This window comes from Mesoplodon mirus (assembly GCF_964341445.2).
Source record: "Mesoplodon mirus genome assembly, chromosome: 2".
NCBI classification, from domain to species: Eukaryota; Metazoa; Chordata; class Mammalia; order Artiodactyla; family Ziphiidae; genus Mesoplodon; species Mesoplodon mirus.
Window position 1 is genome coordinate 184,365,929 of NC_138977.1, and position 24,122 is coordinate 184,390,050.

Consider the following 24,122-nt stretch of genomic DNA (forward strand, 5'->3'; position numbering starts at 1 on the left):
TTCTTTTTTCTTTATTCTGCTCTGCAGTAGTTATTTCCACTATTTTATCTTCCAGGTCACTTATCCGTTCTTCTGCCTCAGTTATTCTGCTATTGATTCCTTCTAGAGAATTTTTAATTTCATTTATTATGTTTTTCATTGTTTGTTTGCTCTTCACTTCTTCTAGGTCTCTGTTAAATGTTTCTTATATTTTCTCCATTCTATTTCCAAGATTTTGGATCATCTTTACTATCATTACTCTGAATTCTTTTTCAGGTAGACTGCCTATTTCCTCTTCATTTGTTTGGTCTGGTGGATTTTTACCTTGCTCCTTCATCTGCTGTGTGTTTCCCTGTCTTCTCATGATCCTTTGGTTCTTAAGGTACAAATAAATCCAGACTTACGGGAATCTATGCAACCAAGGTAGACTCAGCCAGGGAGTCAGGAGAGCTGAAGGCTGTGTGTAGAGTGAACACTCATTCTTATTCTTCAAGTCTCTCTCTGAGGTCAAAGAGGATGGGGTTGTTACTTTTGTTTCTGATAGCCATAAAAGTGGATTCATCTCACATCGTCTAGGATGTAGTAACAAGATTTTAAATAGAGACATTCAAAAGGACATGGACCTTTTGGTCCTGTTTAACCTTGAGTAAATTACTGGAATTCTTTGTTTATAATAGGAAATATCTATTGGGGTCTGAATTGTTTCCTCCCCAAAGTCATAAGGGAAAGCCCTAACCCCCAGTGTGACTGTATTGGTAGATAGGGCCTTTATGGATGGAATTCAGGTTAAATGAGTTCATAAGGGTGGGGTCCTAATCTAATAGGACTAGACTGGTATCCTTTTAAGAGACACTAGAGAATGAAATCTCTCTCTCTGCTCCTGTGCATGGAGTGAGGAAAGGCCAAGTGAGGACACAGTGAGAAGGCAGATGTCTGTAAAGTAGGAAGATATTCCTCACTGGAAACCATCTCTGCTGGAACCTTGAACATGGGCTTCTGGTCTCCAGAACTGTGAGAAAATAAACATCTGCTGTTTAAGCCACTAAGTCAGATATCTTGTTATGGCAGCCCAAGCAGACTAGTATACATCTAACGCATATAAAGCATCTGGCAAAGAGTGGCGCAAATACTGAGTTCCTTCTTCAATATCTTCTACACTTCAGACACAGATATTCAATCTCCCGTTATATTTTTCACCCAGATACTCCAAGCATCTCAAGATCAGCACTTCCTAAAGCAAATTGTCTTCTCCCCCAAACCTCCTAGTCACCTAGGCTGGAAATCTCCATCATCTTGTTTCCTCTCTTGCTTGCACCTCAAATCTATTGTGTCTCCAGGCCTGTCCACTGTTACCACAGTATCACTTCTCTCCTCCCTGCACTCCCTACTCTGTAGCCCTGCTTTAAACATTTCTTTCAACTTGGACTATTACAAGAGTACTCTTGACTCTCAGGGACACCAAGTGGTCTCTGTGACCCAAGTGTCTACCTTTCAAATCATATAGAAAAGTCTCTCCAAATTACCAACTTCACATCTCTTCCCAAAAACTTCACTGACTTTTGGAGGATCTAGAATTGCTTGGTCATAAAACTGATATATAAAAAAAAAGTCTGTTTTAAAGTCTGCCAAGTCCTAAAAATGTTCCAGATATGTTTTTAAGGGGAAAAACACAGAGTTTTGGGTCACTTAAAAGTTGAAAATGACATTAGTTTTCTAAAACCATATAGATTCTATGTGTATTTTATACTTCAAAGAGCCTAACAGAAGAATCTGGTCATTACAAAATAATCATCCAATTTAGAGGAAGATGAGGTAAGTGGCCTTCCCAGGTTCCTTCAGACCATGAGAATCTGACTGCTTAGAGTTTGATGGTATTTTATACATTTGTCCTTTCACTACCTATTTAATTAATTCATTCAACAAATGTAAGTGTGTGCTATGTGCAAGGCTGAAGAATGAATTATGCAATGAGCAAGGACTTTCCAAAGAATAGAGAAGACTGAAGAAGAGTGAGAGGGATGGCAGACAGGGAAAGTGAAGTTCTAGGTGGGACTCTAGCTAGGTTGCCATGGAAGCTGACAGCCAACCTGGAAAGTTTCCAGAACTAACCTCTTACCTCTTTCTCTCACCTTCTTTCTGTACTTCCTTCTTGGCCTTTCTTCATTAAAACTTTCAATTGAATGACTACTATAAGCCAGGAGTTCACTGTCTAGTAGGTGAGAGGGAGAATGAGAAAGAGATTGAAACATGGATCATTACAATTCAGTTAAAGGAAGAACATCTAAGGAAGGTTCAAAGCCTACTTTCTGGAGGCCTCTCAGAATAGATACTAGTCAAAGCAGAATAAGCAAAGGTACAGAGCAGTTTGGAGTTGATGTCATTAAGTGTGGGGCAGGGAATGAAAGGTGACTTGTGCCCCAAGGCAGGAAGTGAAGCTTTGTAGGTCCAGTGAGCCAAGTGGGTCTCTTCTGGGAGATTTTTCTTCTGGCTGGCTATTATTTCTCATTGGATCATCCATTACCTTCTAACCTGTGCTCCAAAAACCTTCATGCATCCCACCTTATTAAACCATTTCACTCTTAATGTTGATATTTAAGGCTCTGCTGGAGGCCCATTCCAGCCTTCTCTCTCACAACTCTTAGGTGAAACTGGACTGTCAATAAAGCAGCCACTTGCTGTTCTCTGAGCAGATTCTTCTGTGCTATGCAGCTTCCGCTCCATCATGTACCTCTGCCTCGCACCATACCAGGCTCTCTCCCTCCGCCACCCCCTCCTCCAACACAGACACAGTCACACACAGAGGCTTCAAAACAGTTCAGGTGTGGCAAACTGGTTAAGAAGTGATGTGAACTTTAAAATCTGTTTCTCTTGAAAAATCAAAAGACCTGGCATATCTGGGCCAGAATCTCTGCATGGCATTAACTGGCTAAAACTGAGCCAGGGTTATCCTTTTAGATGGGCATGTGCACTTCAGTTTACAGCACTCAGCTCTTCTCACTTCATTTACATTAGCTATCTGGCCTCTATAGACTTTTGGGTTTCTATTCCCTAACCTAATGTAAATGTCATCCCTTTCAAGATCCCTTCCTTCTTCCCTGTACCAGATGTAAATTCTCCCAATTTGAATGGCAGTCATACTGTATATTCATGACCTGTATTTTTAGTATTACTTTAAAAAAAATTACCTTTTCTACCAGTCTTTTACGCATGGCCAGTATTCAACAAATATTTATTTTCTCAACAGAATGACAGACTTTACTTCCCTAACATGGGGAATAAATACTGTTTGTGGCTATGAATTTCTATTTTGAAGATGTACTCCCACTACCTGCCAAAAAAAATCATACAAATACTTACATTTCCCTTAGGAACTTATTAGATGGTTCTTGCCCTTTATAGATATCCCTTTCTCTCAGGAGTACTGAATCAAGTCAAAATAAAATTGAACTCACCTTTAAATTTGTGGGAGTAATACTTTTGCCACTGACAATTTCAAATTTGATTCAATAGCTTCTCTGCCTCTGAAGACATAAGTCGATCAGTAAAATCTAAACAATGTCTTTTGTAAAAGATAACTGTGATCACTTCATAAGGCATACCTTGTTTTATTGTGCTTTGCTTTACTGCTTTCTTTTTTTAAACAAATTGAAGGTTTGTGTCAACCCTGCATCAAACGAGTCTATTGGTGCCATTTTTCCAACAGCACTTGTTCACTTCATTTTTCTGTGTCATATTTTGGCAATTCTTGCAATATTTCAAACATTTTCATTATTGTTATATTTGTTACATGATCTGTGATCAGTCATCTTTGATGTTACTGCTATGACTCAGTGAAGGCTCAGACGATGGTTAGCATTTTTTAGCAATAAAGTATTTTTAATTAAGGTATTACATTGCTTTTTAGACATAATGCTATTGCAGTTAATAGACTACAGTACAGTACAAACGTAATTTCTATATGTACTGGGAAATCAGAAAATTCAAGTGACTCACTTCATCATGATACTTGCTTGATTGTGGTACTCCAAGGCATGCCTGTACTCACAAAACACTTTGTGGATATCCTATTGGATGAAATGCTGTCAACAAAGCCATCTTCTATGACTCTGCACTCAAATACAAGGCCATGAGGGAGGCAAAGTTCAAGTTTGAGACAATCAAAGGCAGGCAAAATAAGTGATTCTTCCAAAGGCTGTGATTTTAGATGTTGCCTACAACATCAAAACAATTTCCCAAGAGAAAAATAAACAGAAGGTAGTAGTATCCAAAATACTCCATTTAAAAAAAATTTTTATGGATAACTGTCATTATGAGTACAGCAGGAACTGTTATGATTTGAAAGATACAAAAAAAAATCAGCAGAATGTTAGCATTCAATAGAAATTAAAACCTAAGCTGAAGGCTCATCAAAATGTTTGGTACTCAGCATTGTTCTGATGAAAGATAAGAAATTTGTTTGGTTTTGTAAATAATTCATATAACTCAGAAAAAGTTAAACTTAGATTTCAAAGGAGCTACAATGCACCAACACTTGACTTCTTAAAAACCTCACTTTGCAACAGGCAAACATTTAAGATAATCAGGGTTATATGAAGCTCTCAAAGGGGAAGGCAGGGAGGCAAGTAAATTGTAGATTTTTAATTTGCAAGTTGAGATGGTTTTGGAAAAATAATTTTGGTTTATTTATTTATTCATAGATCTAAAAGGCTAGCTCAGTTTGTCAGAGCACAAGAGAATGCCAAAAGAAGTCAAAGCCACGGGGATGGACTAACATAAATCCATTCTAATTTCTGGAAAACAAGTGACACGGCGTAACACCATCACAAAGGATAGTATTAGCAAGTATAGGAGACCTGCGGTCTAATTCAGTTCTCTCTTTGGCTTCTAGAGTATCACTTACTAACAATTTAGTGAAAAACAGGGAAATTCTACTCCTTTAATTATCCATAAGCAGCAGGAAAAAAACAAAGGAAAGCTAACATAGAGTGATGCACCTCGTTGATTAAAAATTTGTGAACATGAATTCATTTTAATATGTTGCATCTTGAGTCATACTTACAAACCAATGGCTAATACACTACAAAATTTTACAAACATAAAATCTCATCTACTATAGAACTCCAAAACTAATGGAATTAATTTCTTCTCCCTTTTAAGTATTCCTTCCACAGAAATTCCTGAAACTGAGTAGTCATTGGAATTACACTTCTACACGTCATCAAAACATGACTGTTTTGTCAAAATGATGCAAGAAGCAATTTCGAACGAGATCAAGCTTATATTCTCTCAAAACACATTTTCAATTTTTTGTACTCCAGGTTACGTAAAAAATAAGGAAGGCTGGACTCAATGTAATTTCTCTCAGCCCAGTATCATTAAGCTCCCAATGTCTCCATGCTAGGAAAGGATACAGTATTTAAGTGCACTATTAAAAAATATCTCCAGTTCTAAAAGAAATGCTTTTTATTTTTAAAAGAGGGCTGATGCAGTGCCCTTAGCGGAGACCAGCCACTGACTTCCTTCCTTTACCAGCTTTCCAAGATGATACTAAATGAGTTTTTGCCCTAATATTTTTGCCCCGGGTTTTACGAGGCTTCTCTTCTTTGTGCACCTTCATGTGCTGCCTAAGGTGAGAGCTCTGGCTGAAGCATTTGCCACATTCACTGCACTGGTAGGGTTTCTCCCCTGTGTGGGTTCTCTGATGTTGAATGAGGTGGGAACTCTGGCTGAAACATCGGCCACATTCATCACACTGATAGGGTTTTTCTCCAGTATGAATTCTCTGGTGCTGAATGAGATTTGAGCTCTGTTTAAACCTTTCTCCACACTCATCACATTTGTAGGGCTTTTCCCCAGTATGGATCCGTCGATGCTGAATGAGATTGGAACTCTGAAAGAAACTTTTTCCACAATCAGCACATTTATGGGATTTCTTTCCAGTATGGATCTTCTGGTGTTGAAAAAGAGTTGAGCTCTGACTGAAACTCTTTTCACATTCGACACATTTATAAGGCTTCTCATCCAAGCTTCTTCTCAGTCTACTCAAGCTTGATTCAAAGCGAACAGTCATTCCCCATCTCTGCCGCTGTCGGCCTGTTTTGCGCTGGTTCTCATAGACTTTTCCTTGGCTTGAGCTCCGAGATATACCTCCCTTAGGTTTTTCTAACCGCATGGTGAAGAGCCAAATGTATTCTTAAGAGTCTACACTCTTCTTCTGAATGAATGTTGCACTTCCTAGAGCTACACAGCTCAGAATTTTCTATGTGTAGAAGAAAAAAATAAAAAACAAATTATAGATGATTTGTTAATTATTCAACTTTAATATCTCTTCAGCCCATCAAAACTGCATCCATTTTTAAATTAAATATCGTATATTAAGGCATATATATGGAATCTGAAAATATTGGTATAGACGATCTTATTTACAAAGCAGAAAGACACAGACATAAAGAACAAACATATAAATACAAGGGGGAAAGGGGTGGGTGGGTGGGATGAACTGGGAGATTGGGATTGACATATATACACTACTGATACTATGTATAAAATAAGTAACTAATGAGAAACTACTGTATAGCACAAGGAACTCTACTCAGTGTCTGTGGTGATCTAAATGGGAAGGAAATCCAAAAAAGGGGATATATGTATATATATATATTTGCTGTATATGTATATATACATATGTATATATGTATTTGCTGTACAGTAGAAACTAACACAACATTGTAAAGCAACTATACTCCAATAAAATTTTTTTTAATGTATTCAATATATATAAAAACAAAGACAATTCTGGCAAAAAATACTTGCAAAATAATTCTAATAATTCCAGAGTCCAAACTTAATAAATATAACCAAATTTACCTTTGGAGTTTTTGTCTGTTGGGACAGGACAAAAAAAAAAAAGTGATAATATGAAATCTAAATTTTTGTTGGACAATAACAAATGAGATTAAAAAGTGGAGACAATGTAATATCTTAATGGGAATAAAAGAACTCCAAAAGACAATCAAAATTTGGGTAATAGATTATCATTATATTTTAATATTTACTCCCATGTTAAACTTATACTCATGGGTGACTCATTAAGGTGTCCAAATTAGAAAGAAATGACAAATAATACTACTTTGTTAAATATTTCTGTTTATCCTTGTTTGTTTAGCCATTCTACTTTCACAGCTTTAGAGAGCAACTGAGTTCTAACTTTGTAGCATAAGTTGTTTTGAATGTAAGGACTACTCTATAAGGAGTGGAAAATTTCTGTGAATCTATTCAATAAATACTGGATGAGGAAAATGTCAATGAAGAGATATTTCGTAATTATTTCCTCTCGATTCCAATGATCCAAGAAAGAGGGCAATACTTTGAAAACTTGAAAAGAGGAATTTTTTTTTTGAGAAAGAAAATTTTCAAAAGAACTTTTACTTGATAGTGTAATGAAACAGAATAAAAGGTGGTAGGTAAAACACAAGAAGAGGAGGAGAAGAAAGTAAGTTTACATGTAAAAATAGGATGGAATTTTAAAAATACCTACATGCTACAAAAATTCAAAATTTCAAATAAATTAATTTCATTTAATTACTTATAAGGTTACTTAAAATAATGGCCACAACCAAAGAAGCACAAAGTCCAAATAGGGGACAATGTGGGAAAACCTAGGACTGCAAAGGTAATACAATTATTGGAACTAATTTCCACATCTTATTGTCAGAAAGTAGACTTTAAAATGGGAATAATTACCCTGGGTCTCTGCACACAAGCTTACAAAGCAAATAACTGAAAACAAAAATTACATCATTGTTCTTGCCTTTCCATCATCTTATTGTATAATTGAGACTCCAGACCTGACAGTGCTGAGACTTCATGTATTTAAGTATATCTGCTGCAATTAAGGTAAGTATGAGAAAGAGCAAACTGCATACAACACAAAATTACAGAGAGAGCACTACTCATTTCTTAACTTTAGTAAATATAGAACATCTATTACAAGGAGGTATGTCAGGTACATGATGTTGGTGTTCAAAAATAGCTATAATGGTAATTACACACTGAAAGAAACCCCACTTTTTCAACACTACAGAAGTCAGTTCTAGTAGGAAACTCAGAGACTATCTAAACCATCTAGAACACTACAGATGAGGAAATCATACCAAGAGGCAGCCTGGGTGCCAGTCACTGTGCTATCTTATTTAATTCTCAGAGCAGGTTTATGGGATTATCTTCATTTTACTTCCATTTCTAAGGAAAGGCAGGTATACTTCGGCCAGGTTCCCACCCCCTAGTAGCCTGACCCCAGAGCCTGTATTCTTCGTGGCAGAACAGACTGCAGCCCCAACTTCCAACGCCAAGTCCAGCGCTCCGACTGGTGCTCAGCCTCATTTCACAGCAGGTGCGGGTATTAAGGGAAACTTGAATGAACGGAGCTGTTGGCCATGCGAATACGCCTCACTGGAATGCGCCTGCTTTCTCGTCCATAAAATAGGGATGACAATAAAGCCACTACATTAGCATGGTGTTAGAAGTTTAAATGAGTCTGTAAGTCGCTCAGAACAGACCGGTGCTACCCAAGCGCTTGGTTCAATCTGTTTTATCCTGACATGCGCCTGATGGAGGGCGTAAGGAATGCGGCTCACGATCCCGGGCCTGTCCTCCTCTGGCCTCAACTCGCCCGGGCTTCCGTTAAGGTCTCCGCTCTCCCGAGGCCTCTGGCTAGCGCTCCTCGCAGGCCGGGCCCGCCCCGCTCCCTCCGCCCCCGGCGCCAGCCAGCGCAGAGCCCTCGGGCAGCCGAGAGTTGAGGACCGAAGCCGCGCCCGGCAACCCGCTGCCCAGCCGGCACCGCCCCACTGCGGCCAGCTCGCGCTCTTGAGGCCCCGGCCCACTCACCGCGCCAGCCCGCCGCCGCCCTAGCTCGCTCGCCCCGCGCCCTTCGCGCCGCCGGAAGTGCAGGCCGAGCCGTTCGCCTGCGCCGCGCGGTCGCTCTAGGATCCTGGCGGAGTGCCCCTCTATGCTCACGGGCCCAGCGGAAAAAAGCAACTTTTCGTTTCTTCCTGTCGTTTTGTTTTCCTCTCCTACCCCTGGAAGGCATCCTGTGGCCCCCTGGACCACAAGACCTGTGGTCTTCTCCCTTTGAGATGGAGGAGCCAGCCACAGGGCCGACGAGCTGCAGCCTGTGTGTCGCAGCTTTTGAAACGCAACACCAGCCTGTCCCACCCCGAGACTTCATTCTTTCTACAAATATTGTTTAATTATTAATTATATAGAAGTACTTTTGGAGAGCCTAAACTGTTCCTGATAGTTTTCATGAGTCACCTTATTTGATTATACCAAAATGCCCTTACAAAATGGGAACGATCATACTCATTTTACAGGTAAGGAAACCAAGGCTTAGAGTAGAAGTTTGCTCGAGTTCAGACAGTGTATAAGTGGATGGCCAAGGATTGGAATGGGTCTTTTTGGCTCCAAAGTCTCGTGATTTTCAACACACCCCCTTGTTTCTCTTTGGTAATGATCTCTCCTGGTTCTCATTTCTTACAGCCAACCTCTCCCTCCGCCAACCTAACCTGTGCTGGGTCACGCCATCTCCTCTCTTCTCTCCGGGCCCTCGTTTGCCTCTGGAACTCCTTCAGTCTAATGGCTTCAGATACCATCTGTAGTTGCTGAAGACTCCCTAACTGGTAATTCCAGTCCAAACTTGGGATGCAAATATTACTGAACTCTAGACTTATATATCCAGTTAATTACCCAATGCTATTTGCATGTGTAATGGACATCCCGAACCTAACATACCCCCAGTTGAACTTCTGATATTCGCCTAACCTGTTCCTTTATCAGTCTTCATCCCGACAGTTGACAATTCCAACTTTCCAATTGCTCAGGTCAAAAATCTTGATGACACTGTTGTTTCCTTTTTCACCCCAAACCCAAATCCAAGCCATCTATAATTCTGTTGGCTCGATCTTCAAAATATATCCAGAATTGAGCCACTATCAACACCTCCACTGCTATAAACTCCACCAAGCTGCTGTTATCTCCTGTCTGGATTATTGCATTGGCTTCCTCACTGGTCTCCCTACGTATGTTCACAGCCCCAGAGTGATCTTCTTAAAACCCAAGTCAGATCATGTCATTCATTTTGTTCAAAATCCTCCAAAGGCTTCCCATGTTATTACAGCAAAAGCTCATGGCCTCACAGTGGCACACAAAGTTGTCATGATCTGTCTCTTGTTCTTTGTTATATCTGTAGTGCTAAGAACAGTGCTCAGAAGGTAGCAGGCACTCAGCAAGTATTTGTTGAATGAATGAATTTATAAGATGCTTCTTTACAAAGTGCTTTTACATCTATTCTCTGGTCATTCATCTTTATAGCCTTGCGAAGCAGTGATCCTCGTATCCGTCTTAAAGAGCAGTAAAATAAGGCTGAGAGGGAAACTTGTCTGAAGTGCACAGCGAGTTGATGGCACAGGCCAGACTAGATCAGAGGTTCAGATCTCAAGCTGGAGCTTTCTGCTCTGCAGATGGCAAAGCGTGAAACTGACTAAGGCCTGGACAGGGAGTGTCAGCTCAGTTATCTAGATGATAGCTGGACTGTTGTAAAGATTAAATAAGATAATGTAAGGCACTTAGCACAATGCCTAACACATAAGAAATATGAGGCATTGTTATTTTATTATTAAATTGTTATAAGTGGTTGATGCTGGTGGCTGGAGGGGGTAGGGGTAGGGGACAATGGTCAAAGATAGTTTAGGAAAAGTTTCAAGAACAAAAATGACCTGATGGAACTGTTTGCTCTATGTACATTAAAATAATAATAATTTATTCAAAAAATTTTATTAGTAAGAGAGTTATTAGTTAAAACTAACTTCATGTCCCACATAAAGGTGGATTATCCCTTTTGCCTGTACCTAAAAACAAATGGGCCAGCTACAGAGGCCCAGAGATGTGTAGGTTAGAGAAGTAGGGAATTGGGTAAAGAAAGATGAAATTTAAAAGGAGAGAGACAAAAGTCAGGAAATACAGGGCTATGGGTGGCCAAGAGTGGACAGAGTAGGAGGTAAGGATGGAGAGGGGCAAGAGATAGAAAAGGTTATGGGGTGGGGAGGGGAGGAAGAATAAAGGGTAAAAGGAAAAGAGAGGGAGAGAAAACAGGCAGGGTTTTATGCCCTCAGTTTATTCCTTAGTATAATGATAGCCAACACTTACAGAGTGCCTATTATGTTCTAGGCACTGTTTGAAGCAGTGGCAGTGCCTCATTCAATATTCCTGTGATATGTCTGCTCCTGAGCATTTGCTCTACCCTTCTTGGATTTAACATCCCTGCTTAATCCTGTGTGACTTTCATTGTCTTCTAGTGAACGATAGCCCATCCCACTGATGTTGACTTTACATGTGAGTAGCAGTGGCTAACTGCATGTGTGTGGACACAAAGTATAGCCCATCCCAGAAGCAGCTTTGGGTCACTGTGTTTCTGCCACCACTCTGTCCTTCCCCTCTGCCTCAAGAATAATAGGTCCCGTGTAGGGGCTGCTCCTTCAGCCTTCAGCCCAGGATGAGAAGACATGTAGAGCAGAGCCACATGAGCCCACTTGGGTCCACCTGCAGTCACATGTAACAGGCCAGAGAAGTAAACACTCTTGTTATAGCCACTATTGTTGTTGTCACTTGTTACTACAGCAAAGCTAATATACCTTTCACAATCTTAAGAGATGGGAATTGTTATAATCCTCATATTACAGATGAGAAAATGGAGGCAAGTAACTTGCCTAAGGCCACAAGTGGCAGACAGTTTGGGTCCAGAGCCTATGCTCTTAACCTCTACCTAGCAATATCTCTCAAATAGAATTCCAGGTTATTTTTAAACAAATTATTGAAATTGGTCACACTTGATATTTACAAAACAGAAAGCTGAAAGTGGGGGAGGGAAAGGAGGGAGGTACAGTCAGGGTAGCAAAGATAGGCTGTGTTCTCGTAATAGCACATCTTTCAGGGAAAACTGGGTCAAGAGAGGCCAGATCCCTTAATGGCTGGGGTTCCTCTGGGAAACGGCTCGCAGTGGGGTCCATTGTGTCCCTGAGCCCAGTTGTATTGGAAGGGCTCATTGTAGGAAGAAGAGGCTTCTGGGCTGAGAACAGTCTTGGCAAGACAGCTTCCTTTTACTATGGCTTTGTCCCTTGCATCCCACTCCCTTGCAGACAGACAGAGACACACACCAAAAAGCACTGTCTTAACAGGGAGCACTGCTGCCTTGGGTCTGCATTTGGCAACAATGCAAAAGAAGCCGGTCACATGTGTGGCCCAAGGGCCAAGTGCAGTAAGGAGCGGTCTGTCTCCCATGAAGGGCCCCTGAACAAGGGTGCTGTCCACCAAGCCTGAGACTTTGCTTTCTGTTTCCTTTGGGTTCTCTGGGAAAGGAAACTCTGGGAATTCCCATTCCTGAGTTTGCAGAAAACGTCTCTGTTAGAAGCCCAGCCGGGAGGCAGCAGAGCCCCACCCGAATGCTGGGAGTCCAAGGGCAGGTCGGCAGCTGGCTTTCTCCCAGACAATCACAGCTCATGGGGGCTAAATACAGCACTTGCACTTGCCGTTTTTACATTTGGAAAGGCTTGAGTCCGACTGCCTTTCCTGCCCGATCATGGCTGAGGGACTGAGGGGCAGGGAGGCTGCTGCCCAGCAGGGCACCTGACAAAAATATCCCACTGCTGCTTTGCAGCTGCAGGGCACCTGTGTCCTGCCCACATGGGCACATTGTGTATTGCCAGCTTCTCCACAGATCACCTGATCTGACAGGATAAGCCTTGTGCTTTGTTTCCCTAGGACTAAGGGGCCAGATGTATCCTGGGTGAATGAATGGCTTTATTTTAACAGTGGGAAGGTCTTTAATCCATTTTCTGGTAAACATTCTAAGCAGGTAGCATATGGTTGTCACTGTGGGAAAAACAAGCTGTTTTTTGATTCCTTCTGGTAATTTGCTCTGGGCAAATCACCCTGTTTTTCCTGAGTTCAGATCTTTTGCAATCATGTTGATTTTATCCTGTATTTATTATTTTTCCTGGTTCTGGAGGCCTGACCTGGGAAGACTGTCCTGTTTTAAGAGAGGACACTCATCACAGGAATCTTCACTTTATCTTTGGATAACATTTACTACCTGCGATACCAGTGAGTTAAGCAACATATGACAAATAATCTAAGCTCTGTGGAGAGAGGCACATGGAACTCCCATACAAACCATCAGGAAACCGCAGAGCCAAACAGAGAAAGTCTGAAATTGTGGTGTCAGGGTGAGCTGAATTAGCAGCTTTTCAAATTGCCTCTGAAAAGCAAGTAGTGTTGATAAAAAGTTTTGTAACCCCTCAGATGATTGCAGAAGTGCACAGGCATACCTTGTTTTATTGTGCTTTGCTTTATAGTGCTTCACAGGTATTGCATTTTTTTTGTTTTAATTGAAGGTTTGTGGCAACCCTGCATTGAATAAATCTATTGGTGCCATTTTCCCAATAACGTTTGCTCACTTTGTGTCTCTGTGTCACATTTTGGTAATTCTCACTGTGGACAAAAGAAATGTAGACAGCCATTTCAGTAAACAAGAAATGTTGGTGCTATCAAGACATCAGCCACTACAGCTGCTCCAAGGGGTGCACCCTGAGGGCAGCTTAGGATGGAGAAAAACAGGATACTGGCCCTAGATAGTTAAGATGCGTATCTAAGGAATAATTTTAATGAACGCAGACTCTTGCATCTTCCCACACACCAAAAGGCACTAAAATCATTAACTTGAGACTTCTGCTTTTTGTGATCAGCAGTCATGTTTTGGTGTTCAACTACATGTTTGGCTTTTTTTTTTTTTTTTTTTTAAGCAAAAACTCCTGCATATCTTAGTTCCTCCCTTACCTCTTTGGAACAGTTCCTCAAAGCTGTCTGACAGGCTGTCTCGTGGGATATAGTTCTCAGTAAGGTCCCCAAATAAAACGTAACTCACAAATTTTAGGTTGTGTGTTTTTTTTTTTCAGTTGACATCACAATTTTCAAGCCTTTCATTATTATTATATTTGTTATGGTGATCTGTGATCAATAATCGTTGATGTTACTATTGCAAAAAGATTACAACTTGGCTCAGATGATTGTTAGCATTTTTTTAGCAATAAAGTATTTTAAAATTAAGGTACGTACATTGTTTTTTTAGACATAATGCTATTGTACACTTAATAGACTATAGTAGGGCATAAATGTAACTTTTATATGCACTGGGAAACCAATTTGTGTGACTCACTTTATTGTGATATTTGCTTTATTGCAGTGGCCTGGAACCAACCCTGCAACATCTCTGAGGTATGTCTGTACATTTTCCCCCCCTTTATTTATTTTTTTTTTTTGCGGTACGCGGGCCTCTCCCGTTGCGGAGCACAGGCTCCAGACGCGCAGGCTCAGCGGCCATGGCTCACGGGCCTAGCCGCTCCGTGGCATGTGGGATCTTCCCGGACCGGGGTATGAACCTGTGTCCCCTGCATCAGCAGGAGGGCCCTCAACCACTGCGCCACCAGAGAAGCCCCCATTTTCCCTTTTGTACAACTTGTTAGTGATTTCTTAGCTATGTTATTCAGAAGTTAGTTTTGATAATTCTATTTCACAAGTGACACGTATCAAGACAGGCCTTAAATGAAGTAATATTGTAACGACTGAAAGAAAACAAAACAACTGGGATGTTTACAGAGGGTTTCTTCATCTGATGGCTTCCGATGTGCCAGGCCCTGTCTGCTCCAGGGCTGGCAGGCCTCTTCAGGCTAGAATGTCACACACACTCTCTTAGGCAAGTCGGGCTCAGCCTTGGGCCTCCTTCCAGGGACCTTCACCATCTCTCTGCCCTGCTGGCCCCCTGACCATCCAGGGTGTGTGGCCTGCTTCTCCCAGGTCTTGTCTGAGACTCCTGAACACAGGGCACAGCATGGCTCTGTCTTTGTCCCTCTAGGGCTGAGCACAGGTCTGGCACAAGGCGGTCCCTCAATTACTGCTGAACAATGGACAACAGTTGTCCTTGACCTGAGCCTATAAATAACGGTCTGGGAGCTATTTCACTATTTTACTGAGGAGCCCTGTTTGAGTCGTTCTCTACCCTCTCCTAGACCCTGTCACCATGCCCCACCCCCAGCCCTGCAAGATTCCCGAGGTCCTCCTGATGCTGGGACTCTGCGATTCAGGGTGACCCTTGTGCTTGTTGTCCAGGCTGTCTACAGACCCCCACCAATGACTCCTCCTCTGTGCCCTGCAGCTGCCTCTGTCCTGAGGCCCCACACCAGCCCCAAGAATGTGCACGGAAAGGAAGGAGTCGTGTCAGTGTCATGAGCCGCGGGCTGTGGCTCAGCTTTGGCTCTTCTGCCAAACTTGGCCACGCGTACTGTGGGACAAGAGTGTCAGAGGTTAGAGCAGAGGGTCAGGGTGGACACACACAAGCAAAAAAAAAAAAAAGCTTGGACCTAACTCCTTCAGTTCAATACAGCACACCTTTATTGAGTACCCAGGAAACTATGCTGCCAAAGGCGAGCAGAGACAGCAGAGACTACAGCAGACCTCCCCTGGGCATCTCTGTGCCTGCCTCTGTGCAGATGGCGCCAGGTCGGGGCAATCCTGTTGTGAAGTTCACCCTGAACAGTGGGTTCTATTGGCACAGCTGCTCCCAGGCTCTGTTCTTTATGGGCGCTGCACAAGGCACCGAGGGAATCTCCCTCATATTGAATTTCTATATTTGGGAGACTTTATCCTTTTTCCCTTTAAGCCACTATCCATGGGCCCCAGTGGGAGAATTTGGTCTCCAGTTTGCTCTGTTTTGGACAAACACCTCACATGACCAATGTAAACCGTTACACAATTTTTGCAAATGCCTTCTTGTTCATTCCAGAAGTTTTCCATCTGCTGACAAACCCAAATTGTTCTGCATCTGGCCCCAGGGAATTCAAAGCCCTTTCTCCCCAAACAGACATTTTTCCCTTGGTGGCCCTTTGATGGGAAGTATTGAGAGGGGAGGAACACACACCCAGAGAGGGCAGGAGGCACACAGGTGTCCGAGGAGAGCAGCAACGGGGCAGAGCGCGGCCTTCCCAAGCCACTGCCGGCAGTCCCTGGACAGCTCCTGGACCCGCACGCACCCTGGCAGCACCCTTTCAATGCCACGTGGGTCACCTCCTCAATGTGATCAAATTGACATGTTTCTTGCAGCGAGCTCCTTATACGAATCCCTTCAGGTCTTGCTGAGGAAGCTCAGAGTGCGTGTTGCAGAGAGAAGATGGGCTGCTGGTGGTCTTACTCCCAGTCTGACCTCTGCTGCCAGGGCACGGGGCTACGTGAGGCTCATGGAGTGACATCAGAGGCTTGAGGGCCAGGGACGCCATGGTGAAGTGATGGCTGGGAGCATCGCACGTCCCATACCCGCTGGCAGCCCTTGCTTTCCCCTGCGGAGTTTCTGAGTGGCAGCATGAGACGAGGGCAGACGGGGGTCTAGTGGTTCATGTGTTTGAATGAGGATAAGGGCTTGTGATTCTGGGCTGGGCACTGGGACAGCAGATGGAGCCCACGCCCTAGAAACAAGGTCACTTCCTGCTCTCCTGAGCAGGAGACATGTGGAGTGAACAGGACTGGCCATGCTATCCAGCTACATAAGTGGCCCATGTCACAGCTTCAGGGCTGCTCACGGCCCAGGCCAGTCTCACACGCAGACCCCACCCAGCAAGTTCCTGGCTCCTCAGGCTTAGGTCTGGGCACTGTGAGTACTCACCTTGGAGCCAAGAGCCAGGGACATGGGACTCATGCTACCTAGGCAGGTGGACAGGTAGAAACGCGGGTGCTGGATTCCTCAGCCAGTGTGACCAATCTGTGTGACAATCAGGGCCCGGCCACCAGCGCTCAGAGTGCGCTGGCTGCTGGGGGCTTCGGAAGAGGCAGGTGCTGGTGGGCTACTTGGTCTCCACCAGCTGCTCCAGGCGCTGTAGCATCGTCAGACGCAGGGCTTGGAACCTGGAGGGAAACACAGCCAAGAGGACTCACTGATACTGGAGGGGACAGGGAGGGGGCGAGCAAGGGAGCACATAGATGCTGGGCCCGGAGACCCACGACTCCTGACCGGCTGATTAGTGGCCACTATCTCTCCTCTGCCAGGAGAGGGAAAAGCCAGGCCCACATCCCACAAGACCACTGGCTTTGAGGAGCAGTCAAACAGGGCTGCAGACCCTGTCAAGCTTCAAAGCAGAATGATCTTTCTATTCCAAAGATTCTCCAGTACAAGATATGGGGATATATGTATATGTATAGCTGATTCACTTTGTTATAAAGCAGAAACTAACACACCATTGTAAAGCAATTATACTCCAATAAAGACGTTAAAAAAAAAAAAGATTCTCCAGTACAGACAGGAGTGTGCTGGAGTATACAGGGCGGCAAAGTAGGGATCAGGAAGCCTGCGTTCAAGCCCGGGCCCTGCAGTCACGTGGTGCTGCCTCCTTATCTCAGGCCGCTGTTTCCTCTCTGTACATCGAACAGGCTGACCAGGTGACCCTCAAGTCCTTTCTAGCCACGGTGACACTGCTGACTGCATGTAGACCGTTTCCTCTGATCGAGGTCTCTGCTGACTGCCTGAATGGGGCCTGACTGCACACATAGAAGCCTTTCTAAGAATCATTCAGCCAGATGCCAGAATCGGAACCAGTCCCCTGACCACGGGCCCTCACAGCAGCCTCTCTCCTTCCCTTCCTAAGAGGGACTCTGGGACCGAGCTTCCCCTGCAGAGAGAGAGACAGATCATTGGGATGTGCAACCTGGCTGACCTCACACAGCCGGGCCCTGATGTAGCTTCCCCAGGAGCCAGCAGGTAACACCTGCTCACCTTTCCATTGCACTGGTCCCCTGCACCTGCAAACATCACCTGGTGCAGGCAGTTCCAATAACCGCTGCTGTGGGGCAGGCCTAGAATTCCGGCTAGCGTGAAAGGCCCAGGCGAGGCTGAAGGTGCACAAGCAGGCCCCCTCTCGGTTGCTCCTCCAGAGCAATGTCACCAGCAGAACACACAACCCTGGTCCAGGGCCCACCCGTGCTCCTGCCTGACTCTCCTGGGCATTTTTCAGCAGCTTGTGCCTGTCCTGTGCTGGTGAGATTGCCAAGGCTAGATGAGTGGTCTGGGCTGCATCCCCCTATTTTGGCAGGCTGTCACCCCAGCTTGGTGTCAGTGTTGAGCAAGGGGTCAGAGGGCGGTGCTGGGGAGCCAGAGTGAGCAGGTGTCCCCGAGCTGCGTGAGGACACCTGGCACACCTGCAGGAGAGAGGTCTCCTAGCCCCCAGCCTGGGTGCTCGGCCCTGCAGACTTGCCCTGACGTTCAGTACCCACGACTGGCTCTTTAAGTGCTGCTTACTTCATGGTCAGTTTGATTATTTCTCTTTCCTCCTCTTCTTTTAATTTTTCAACAAAACTGTCCAGCACCGGCATTTCAAACTTAATGTACTGAGCGACCTAGAAAATCCAAGAACATTTTAATGTGTTTTAAATTAGAAGCCGAAAGTGTGTTTTCTTTTCCTCGTGGCTTCCATAGTGGCCGATTCAGCAGTCTTAAATCCAAGGAAGAGGCTGTCCTGCTTTCCTCCCACGCCCAACACTGCTCTGTGTGTACCAGGATGGGAGGATGGAGCCCATTCTTACCTCAAAGGCAACTATGATCCCTGGGAGGAAAGATTAAGCTGAATTTTAGGAAGAGCATTCAATAGTGAGTGGAGTTGCACTGGGTGTTCTCTGGGGGTGGGGTGGAGACGGTGGGAATGCCATTGTTTTTAACAATGGAATGAAACTACACTAGTCTGAATGGCTCAAGGGATACAGGGTCACTGGGCCTTCTCCTTGGGGTCCACACCCTATAAGCCTTTTCTGTGCAGGGAGTTTGGAAATGTGCCCATTGCCCAGCCAGGACTCAGGCTGTCCTGAGACATAGACCTCCACAGGGTCCCTTCCATAAGCCCTAGTTAGGCCCTAGTTAAGGAGCCCTTGTTGTGGGTCTTTAATGCAATGACAACAAAACACGCTCCAATGAAGGAAAAGATTCTATCTGTCTGAAGGGGAAAGGCCAGGCTGTGGTTTTCTAAGACCCAACTTCTTATCTCCCCTGAGCCAGCTGATACATCTGGTGGTGGATGACAGAGAGAAGAAGGGCTGAAACCAATACTGTTCCGGTCCTTCAGAACGGCCATGGGGGCCCTGGAAGCATCGCCCAAGAGGGCTCTGCCCAAGGTCACCTTAAGAGCCCTTGGGAGTCCGCCATGCTGTCCCCCAGCCCGTAACTCAGGAGCAGGCCTCCCCGAGCCTCAGCCCTCACTCACATCGTGGGGGACTTCCTCGCCCAAGTCAGCTTCCATCAGGAATATCCTGGCAATCTTCTCACAGGGCCCGTGCAGGATTCTGGAAATCAGCGGGTACTCAGAGTCTTTTAATTTTGTCCTCTCTGAAAAAGAAGGTGGTGGACCAAATTCATGGCATCTCTGTGTCTCTTTGTTCCAGGACAGGAACGTAATGGAAGACAGGTGTCCAGGGGGCTTGGCAACACTGCCAGGTGTTGTGTGATGGACACTGCCCTGATGATGTGTGATCCTGTCCTTCAGTGAAGGCCCAGCTCAGAGAGGAACAGTGGCTGAAAGGAGCAGGGGATGGGGAAGTGGACTTGGGGAGGCCAGGCCTGCTCAGTTATCAGACCTGGGCTGTGCAGCACTGGACATAGGGCCAGGCAGTACAAGTTCTGCAACAGCAGTTCTCAGTGGGCGAGGGGCTTCTGATCCATCTTGAAGACTCAGATGCACATTCCTCCCCACTCCCTGCTGAACCTACTGGAGAGAGCAGCTTACCATGTGGTTTTGGTGGGATTCTGAAAGGGATGACAATGTGCCTGGATTTGGGCCTGGGAGGGGTGCTCGTGGTGGGGGCATAGCATGTCCCAAGGCCAGGAGGGCACCTGCCCTGTGCCCGCTGCACAAGCCAGCCCAGCCCTCAGAGAAGGAGCACAGCTGGTGAGCTTGCCAAATGGACAGGGACTTTTGTTTTCATGATCGGGAACCAAAGGCAGACACTTACCCCCAGACTCGTGAACGATGTAGAGTGCAAACTCACTGGGACCATTTTCCACCTGCACAGGTAGTAACAGGAAGTCAGAACATGGCCTTTCCAGACAGGAGAGACAGAGAGGGACCCCTGGTAATAACCACAGCCTCAGTGCCGCACACACAAATCCCCAGGGACCCTCCCCTCTCTCTGCTTAAATTCCCAGAGATGCCAGCTCAGCTGAGGAAACCCTGGTCATCCTTCTAGCCAGGAGCCATGGCTTTCCCCAGCCCCCTCCCCCAACAAAACAGCAAACCACCAGCAACTGGGGCAGGGCCGTCTGTGGCCAGACTTACTCGGAACTTGTTCAGCAGCAGGGTGAGCACCTGCAGGGTGGTCATGGTGCTGTTCACTCTCACGTTGGTCGTGGACCCATAGGCGGGAGTAAACACGGAGGTCTGTACAGGAAGGGGGAGGCAGTTCAGGGCAAGTCCAGAGGGGACACGGGGCTGACATCTCACAGGGTCTGGGCATACCGTCGGCCAGATGGTGCTGAGCAGGCTGGAGCAGCAGGCGAACCTGGGCTTCGGGAACCCCTGCGTCTATCCAGCCACAAAGATCCACACACAAGCTGTGCCCAGATCTGGGCACGTGCAGGGAAGCTGTAACAGCTCACATCTTACAGAGGCCTCTAAGAAAGATGCCTACAAAGCTATAAGGTCCAGCTCTCTGGATTCCAGGAACCAGGGCCGTAGAAGTCACTCACAAGGGGCTGGGGGAACCAGTCTCTCCTTCACTCTTTCTATCAATCAAATCACCAAGTGTCTGCCGATCCTAAGGCTGAACATTCTCGAACCTGTCCACTCCTCTCCATGCTCCCATCGGTGCCTGAGGTGAGCCCCTCTGCTTATACTGCATCAGCTTCTCAACTCTCCCCTTCCAGTCTCTGCCCTTTCAATCCATTACCCACAGTGTTGGGCAGAGGAACAACCTTTCAGAAATTCTGCAACTCAAAGGTGTTCTGGATCAGCTGTGTCAGCATACAGTCACAGGCCCCCCCAGTCCAGACTCCTGGATCAAAATCTGCATTTGAGGGCTTCCCTGGTGGCGCAGTGGTTGAGAGTCCGCCTGCTAATGCAGGGGACACGGGCTCATGCCTCGGTCCGGGAAGATCCCACATGCCGCGGAGCGGCTGGGCCCGTGAGCCACAACTACTGAGCCTGAGCGTCCGGAGCCTGTGCTCCGCAACGGGAGAGGCCACAACAGTGAGAGGCCTGCGTACTGCAAACAAACAAACAAACAAAAATCTGCATTTGAGGAAAATGCCCCGTGATGCTATCTGTAGGGTACACTTTGAGAAGTACTGTCTTACAGCATGTCCCACAGCCTAGACAGTGTCATCCGTGGCTCCTCTCATGTTATGCACATGTGATACATGGTTCCCTCCCAAGTACCCTGTGCTCTAGCCACACGGCTTCTGCACAGTTATGGGGGCCCGTGAAATTCTCACAGGTATCTTGCCTTTGTTTACGAGACACCATCCATGAAAGTCAACCAGGGCATTGTCTGAGGCTTATTAAGTCCTCAGTGATCACTAGCCAGGTAGTAAACCTGCTAAACACTTTATATATAATCTTTGATTTAATTCTCACAACAGCCCTTAGAAGTACCTGTCACTAGTCCCCTTTTCTTAGGAAAGACATGGAAGCTTGGGCAGGTTAAGTGGCTTGTCAGCATCACCCATCTAGAAAGGGCAGAGCTGCCCCAAACCCCATGCTTCACCACTGTGGCACAGGGGCCTCCCTGCGTGTCTGACTTCCGTGTGGGTAAGCCCCTCCCTGCCTTCCAAATTCCAATTCACACATTCCTCCTGTATGGCCCTAGCTCTGCTTTTCCCAGTAGGGGCTCGGGGTGCATGAGGGACTTGTTCAGTGTCCACAGCTGGTCCCCAAGTACCAGAGCCAGACTCAAACTTGGACCTGCCTTCTGCACAGTGAAATGTAGAATGCCTCTGGGTGATACAGAAAGCCAGCCTAGGTTCTCAGTTTCTAAGAAATATAGAATACAGAAGTCAAGCTATTTCTAGGAGAAGAAAGGTCATGTCAATAAGACATTGTTAGTGTTTCTTCTGCCTGAAGTCTTTTCTCAAGAAGATACCAACCAACTCCAAGTAGGAACAAGGGTACCGTGGCTGTTTTCCTGTCTCTAACCACAATGGTTTTCCCCTCACAGAACACATTTGAATCTAACAGGCCAGGGCAAAGCAGTGAAAACAAGTACTAAGTTTTACCCAGTCTGGAAATCAAGCCAACATTACTGTGAATAAGAACACTTTTGGAAAATAATTGAGTGAAGCAATAGTGTACAGTTCTAAGAAATAAAACCTGGAATAACAACCCCAGGAAGTTAATTCTAGGAATTTTTTTTCTTTATTTGTTGCCTGTGACCCAAGTACTTTGTTGCCTGATTTCTAGGGACACTGATTCTGAATGCATGTAGGGCAGGGCGAAAAAGAGGGAGCCCCTTACTCATCCAGGAGATGTGAATCAACTGTCCAGCATGCCTAAGACACTAACTAGTGCCTGTCCTGGAAGGTACTCAATTTGCCTGGAAGAATGGGTCTACATTTAGGCGCAGGTAAGTCTGTGACTGGGGGAAAATCTGCCCTTACTGGGGCCTGAATGGGCAGTGTATTGAGTGTTAGGCTGGCTGGCTAAGAAGCCCTTCTTGGCAAGACGGCTCCAATGGACATGAAAGGTTGTGATGAAAGCCCTCACTGTTCATTTGTTCATTTCAAAGGCTACAGAGTGCTCAGACATCTCCATGTCCCTGTGACATTTGCAATGACTAATGTAAGATTTAATGTGCCCAACACACCTCTTGGAGATGACTCCTTTAGAGTAGAGGTGAATGTACTGAAGATAAACCCCGCTCTTTGGTACCTTGAGTCATGGAGCAAAAAGCTCCTTTTTAGGAATGTAGAACTAGAAAGAGCCTAAACCCGTGCAAATAGTCTTTCTAAATCTTTGAGTAATCCCTTAAAATAGCATATCAATATATATTCAAATACTAGCAAATGGTACTTAACACTTTAAGGACAAAACCCCTTTGGAACAAGATTTACAGAATACCCAAGTCAGATGGTGGGTTCTTTGGCTAATCTAGACATTCTTAATCTCTGTTTAACTTCAGCCCTGCCTCCCCCTCCCTCTCTCAGGAAACTACTCTCAAATAGTCCTGGGTTTTCCTGGATTTAGTCAAGATAACCTATTGTCCCTCATTAATACTGACTGCAAACCTAGCAGGGAGTGGAGGGAGGTCCTGATGGTGAAGCAGGGTCCTTTCAGCCTGCCTTGCTGAATTCTTCATCCCGAAGTGCAGGGCACCCCAAGAATGGCTTGAATGGCTCCCAGCAGACCTCACCTGGGGGACTGTTCTTCAGATCTGACCCTGAGACCTCCCTTTGCCCAGGTTCCCCTTCCCCTCCCACGAGTCATCACCTATCAAGAAGGCAGCTGCGGCAGCTGCTTAACCTAAAAACCTTGGCTTCCAATTTCCCAGTGCTGCAGGATGTGGCTGTGTTAACAGGACACTCCCCATCTAGGGCCTCACCCAAACTGCCCCTCGTGCCTTTTATAGTAACAACCAACTTCTCCTTTTACAGTTTGGTTTGTTTACGAAATGATGTCATCTGGGGAAGGAGCTCTTTTTCCTGAGGTCAGTACAATAACTTGGACAAAAGGCTAAGTGCTGGGAATCAGGAGCAGTGTGGGTTCTCTGGGACACAGACACACGTGCTCCTGGGCACACCTCAGCCTAGTTGCCTTAATCTACCAAGTGAAAATGACAGTAGGGGACAGGACGTTCCCATATCAACTGAGCTTGGGTGGAAACCTCATAGAAAATCGCCTTATTAAAAGTGAATTTGGGGCTTCCCTGGTGGCGCAGTGGTTGAGAGTCTGCCTGCCGATGCAGGGGACACGGGTTCGTGCCCCGGTCCGGGAGGATCCCGCATGCCGCGGAGCGGCTGGGCCCGTGAGCCATGGCCGCTGAGCCTGCACGTCCGGAGGCTGTGCTTCGCAGCGGGAGAG

General features: G+C 45.5%; 1 protein-coding gene and 2 long non-coding RNA genes across 5 annotated transcripts in view; 1 reads left to right on the forward strand and 2 right to left on the reverse strand.

Annotated features, from left to right (window-relative positions):
* Window positions 1-3,828: 3,828 nt before the first annotated feature.
* On the reverse strand, window positions 3,829-9,313 carry LOC309793499. The gene is made up of 2 exons (XR_014291921.1): window positions 8,863-9,313; window positions 3,829-6,238 (listed from the first exon to the last, which is right to left on the reverse strand). It is a non-coding gene; the product is annotated as an uncharacterized lncRNA (long non-coding RNA).
* On the forward strand, window positions 9,259-22,702 carry LOC309793501. Its single transcript, XR_014291922.1, has 4 exons — window positions 9,259-9,347; window positions 9,514-9,653; window positions 14,270-14,301; window positions 22,506-22,702. It is a non-coding gene; the product is annotated as an uncharacterized lncRNA (long non-coding RNA).
* The window catches only part of RASSF4 (Ras association domain family member 4), a 36,397-nt gene continuing 26,615 nt past the window's right edge, over window positions 14,341-24,122 (reverse strand). For 2 of the 3 annotated variants that reach the window (XM_082603951.1, XM_082603952.1), the window contains exons 7-11: window positions 20,388-20,489; window positions 20,065-20,116; window positions 19,320-19,441; window positions 18,365-18,462; window positions 14,341-16,977 (exon numbers count right to left, since the gene is read on the reverse strand). In XM_082603951.1, coding sequence (XP_082460077.1) covers window positions 16,917-16,977; window positions 18,365-18,462; window positions 19,320-19,441; window positions 20,065-20,116; window positions 20,388-20,489 — 435 coding nt within the window. In that variant the 3' untranslated portion in view covers window positions 14,341-16,916. The remainder of the gene's footprint in view (window positions 16,978-18,364; window positions 18,463-19,319; window positions 19,442-20,064; window positions 20,117-20,387; window positions 20,490-24,122) is intronic. The other variant, XM_082603953.1, reaches the window with a different exon arrangement.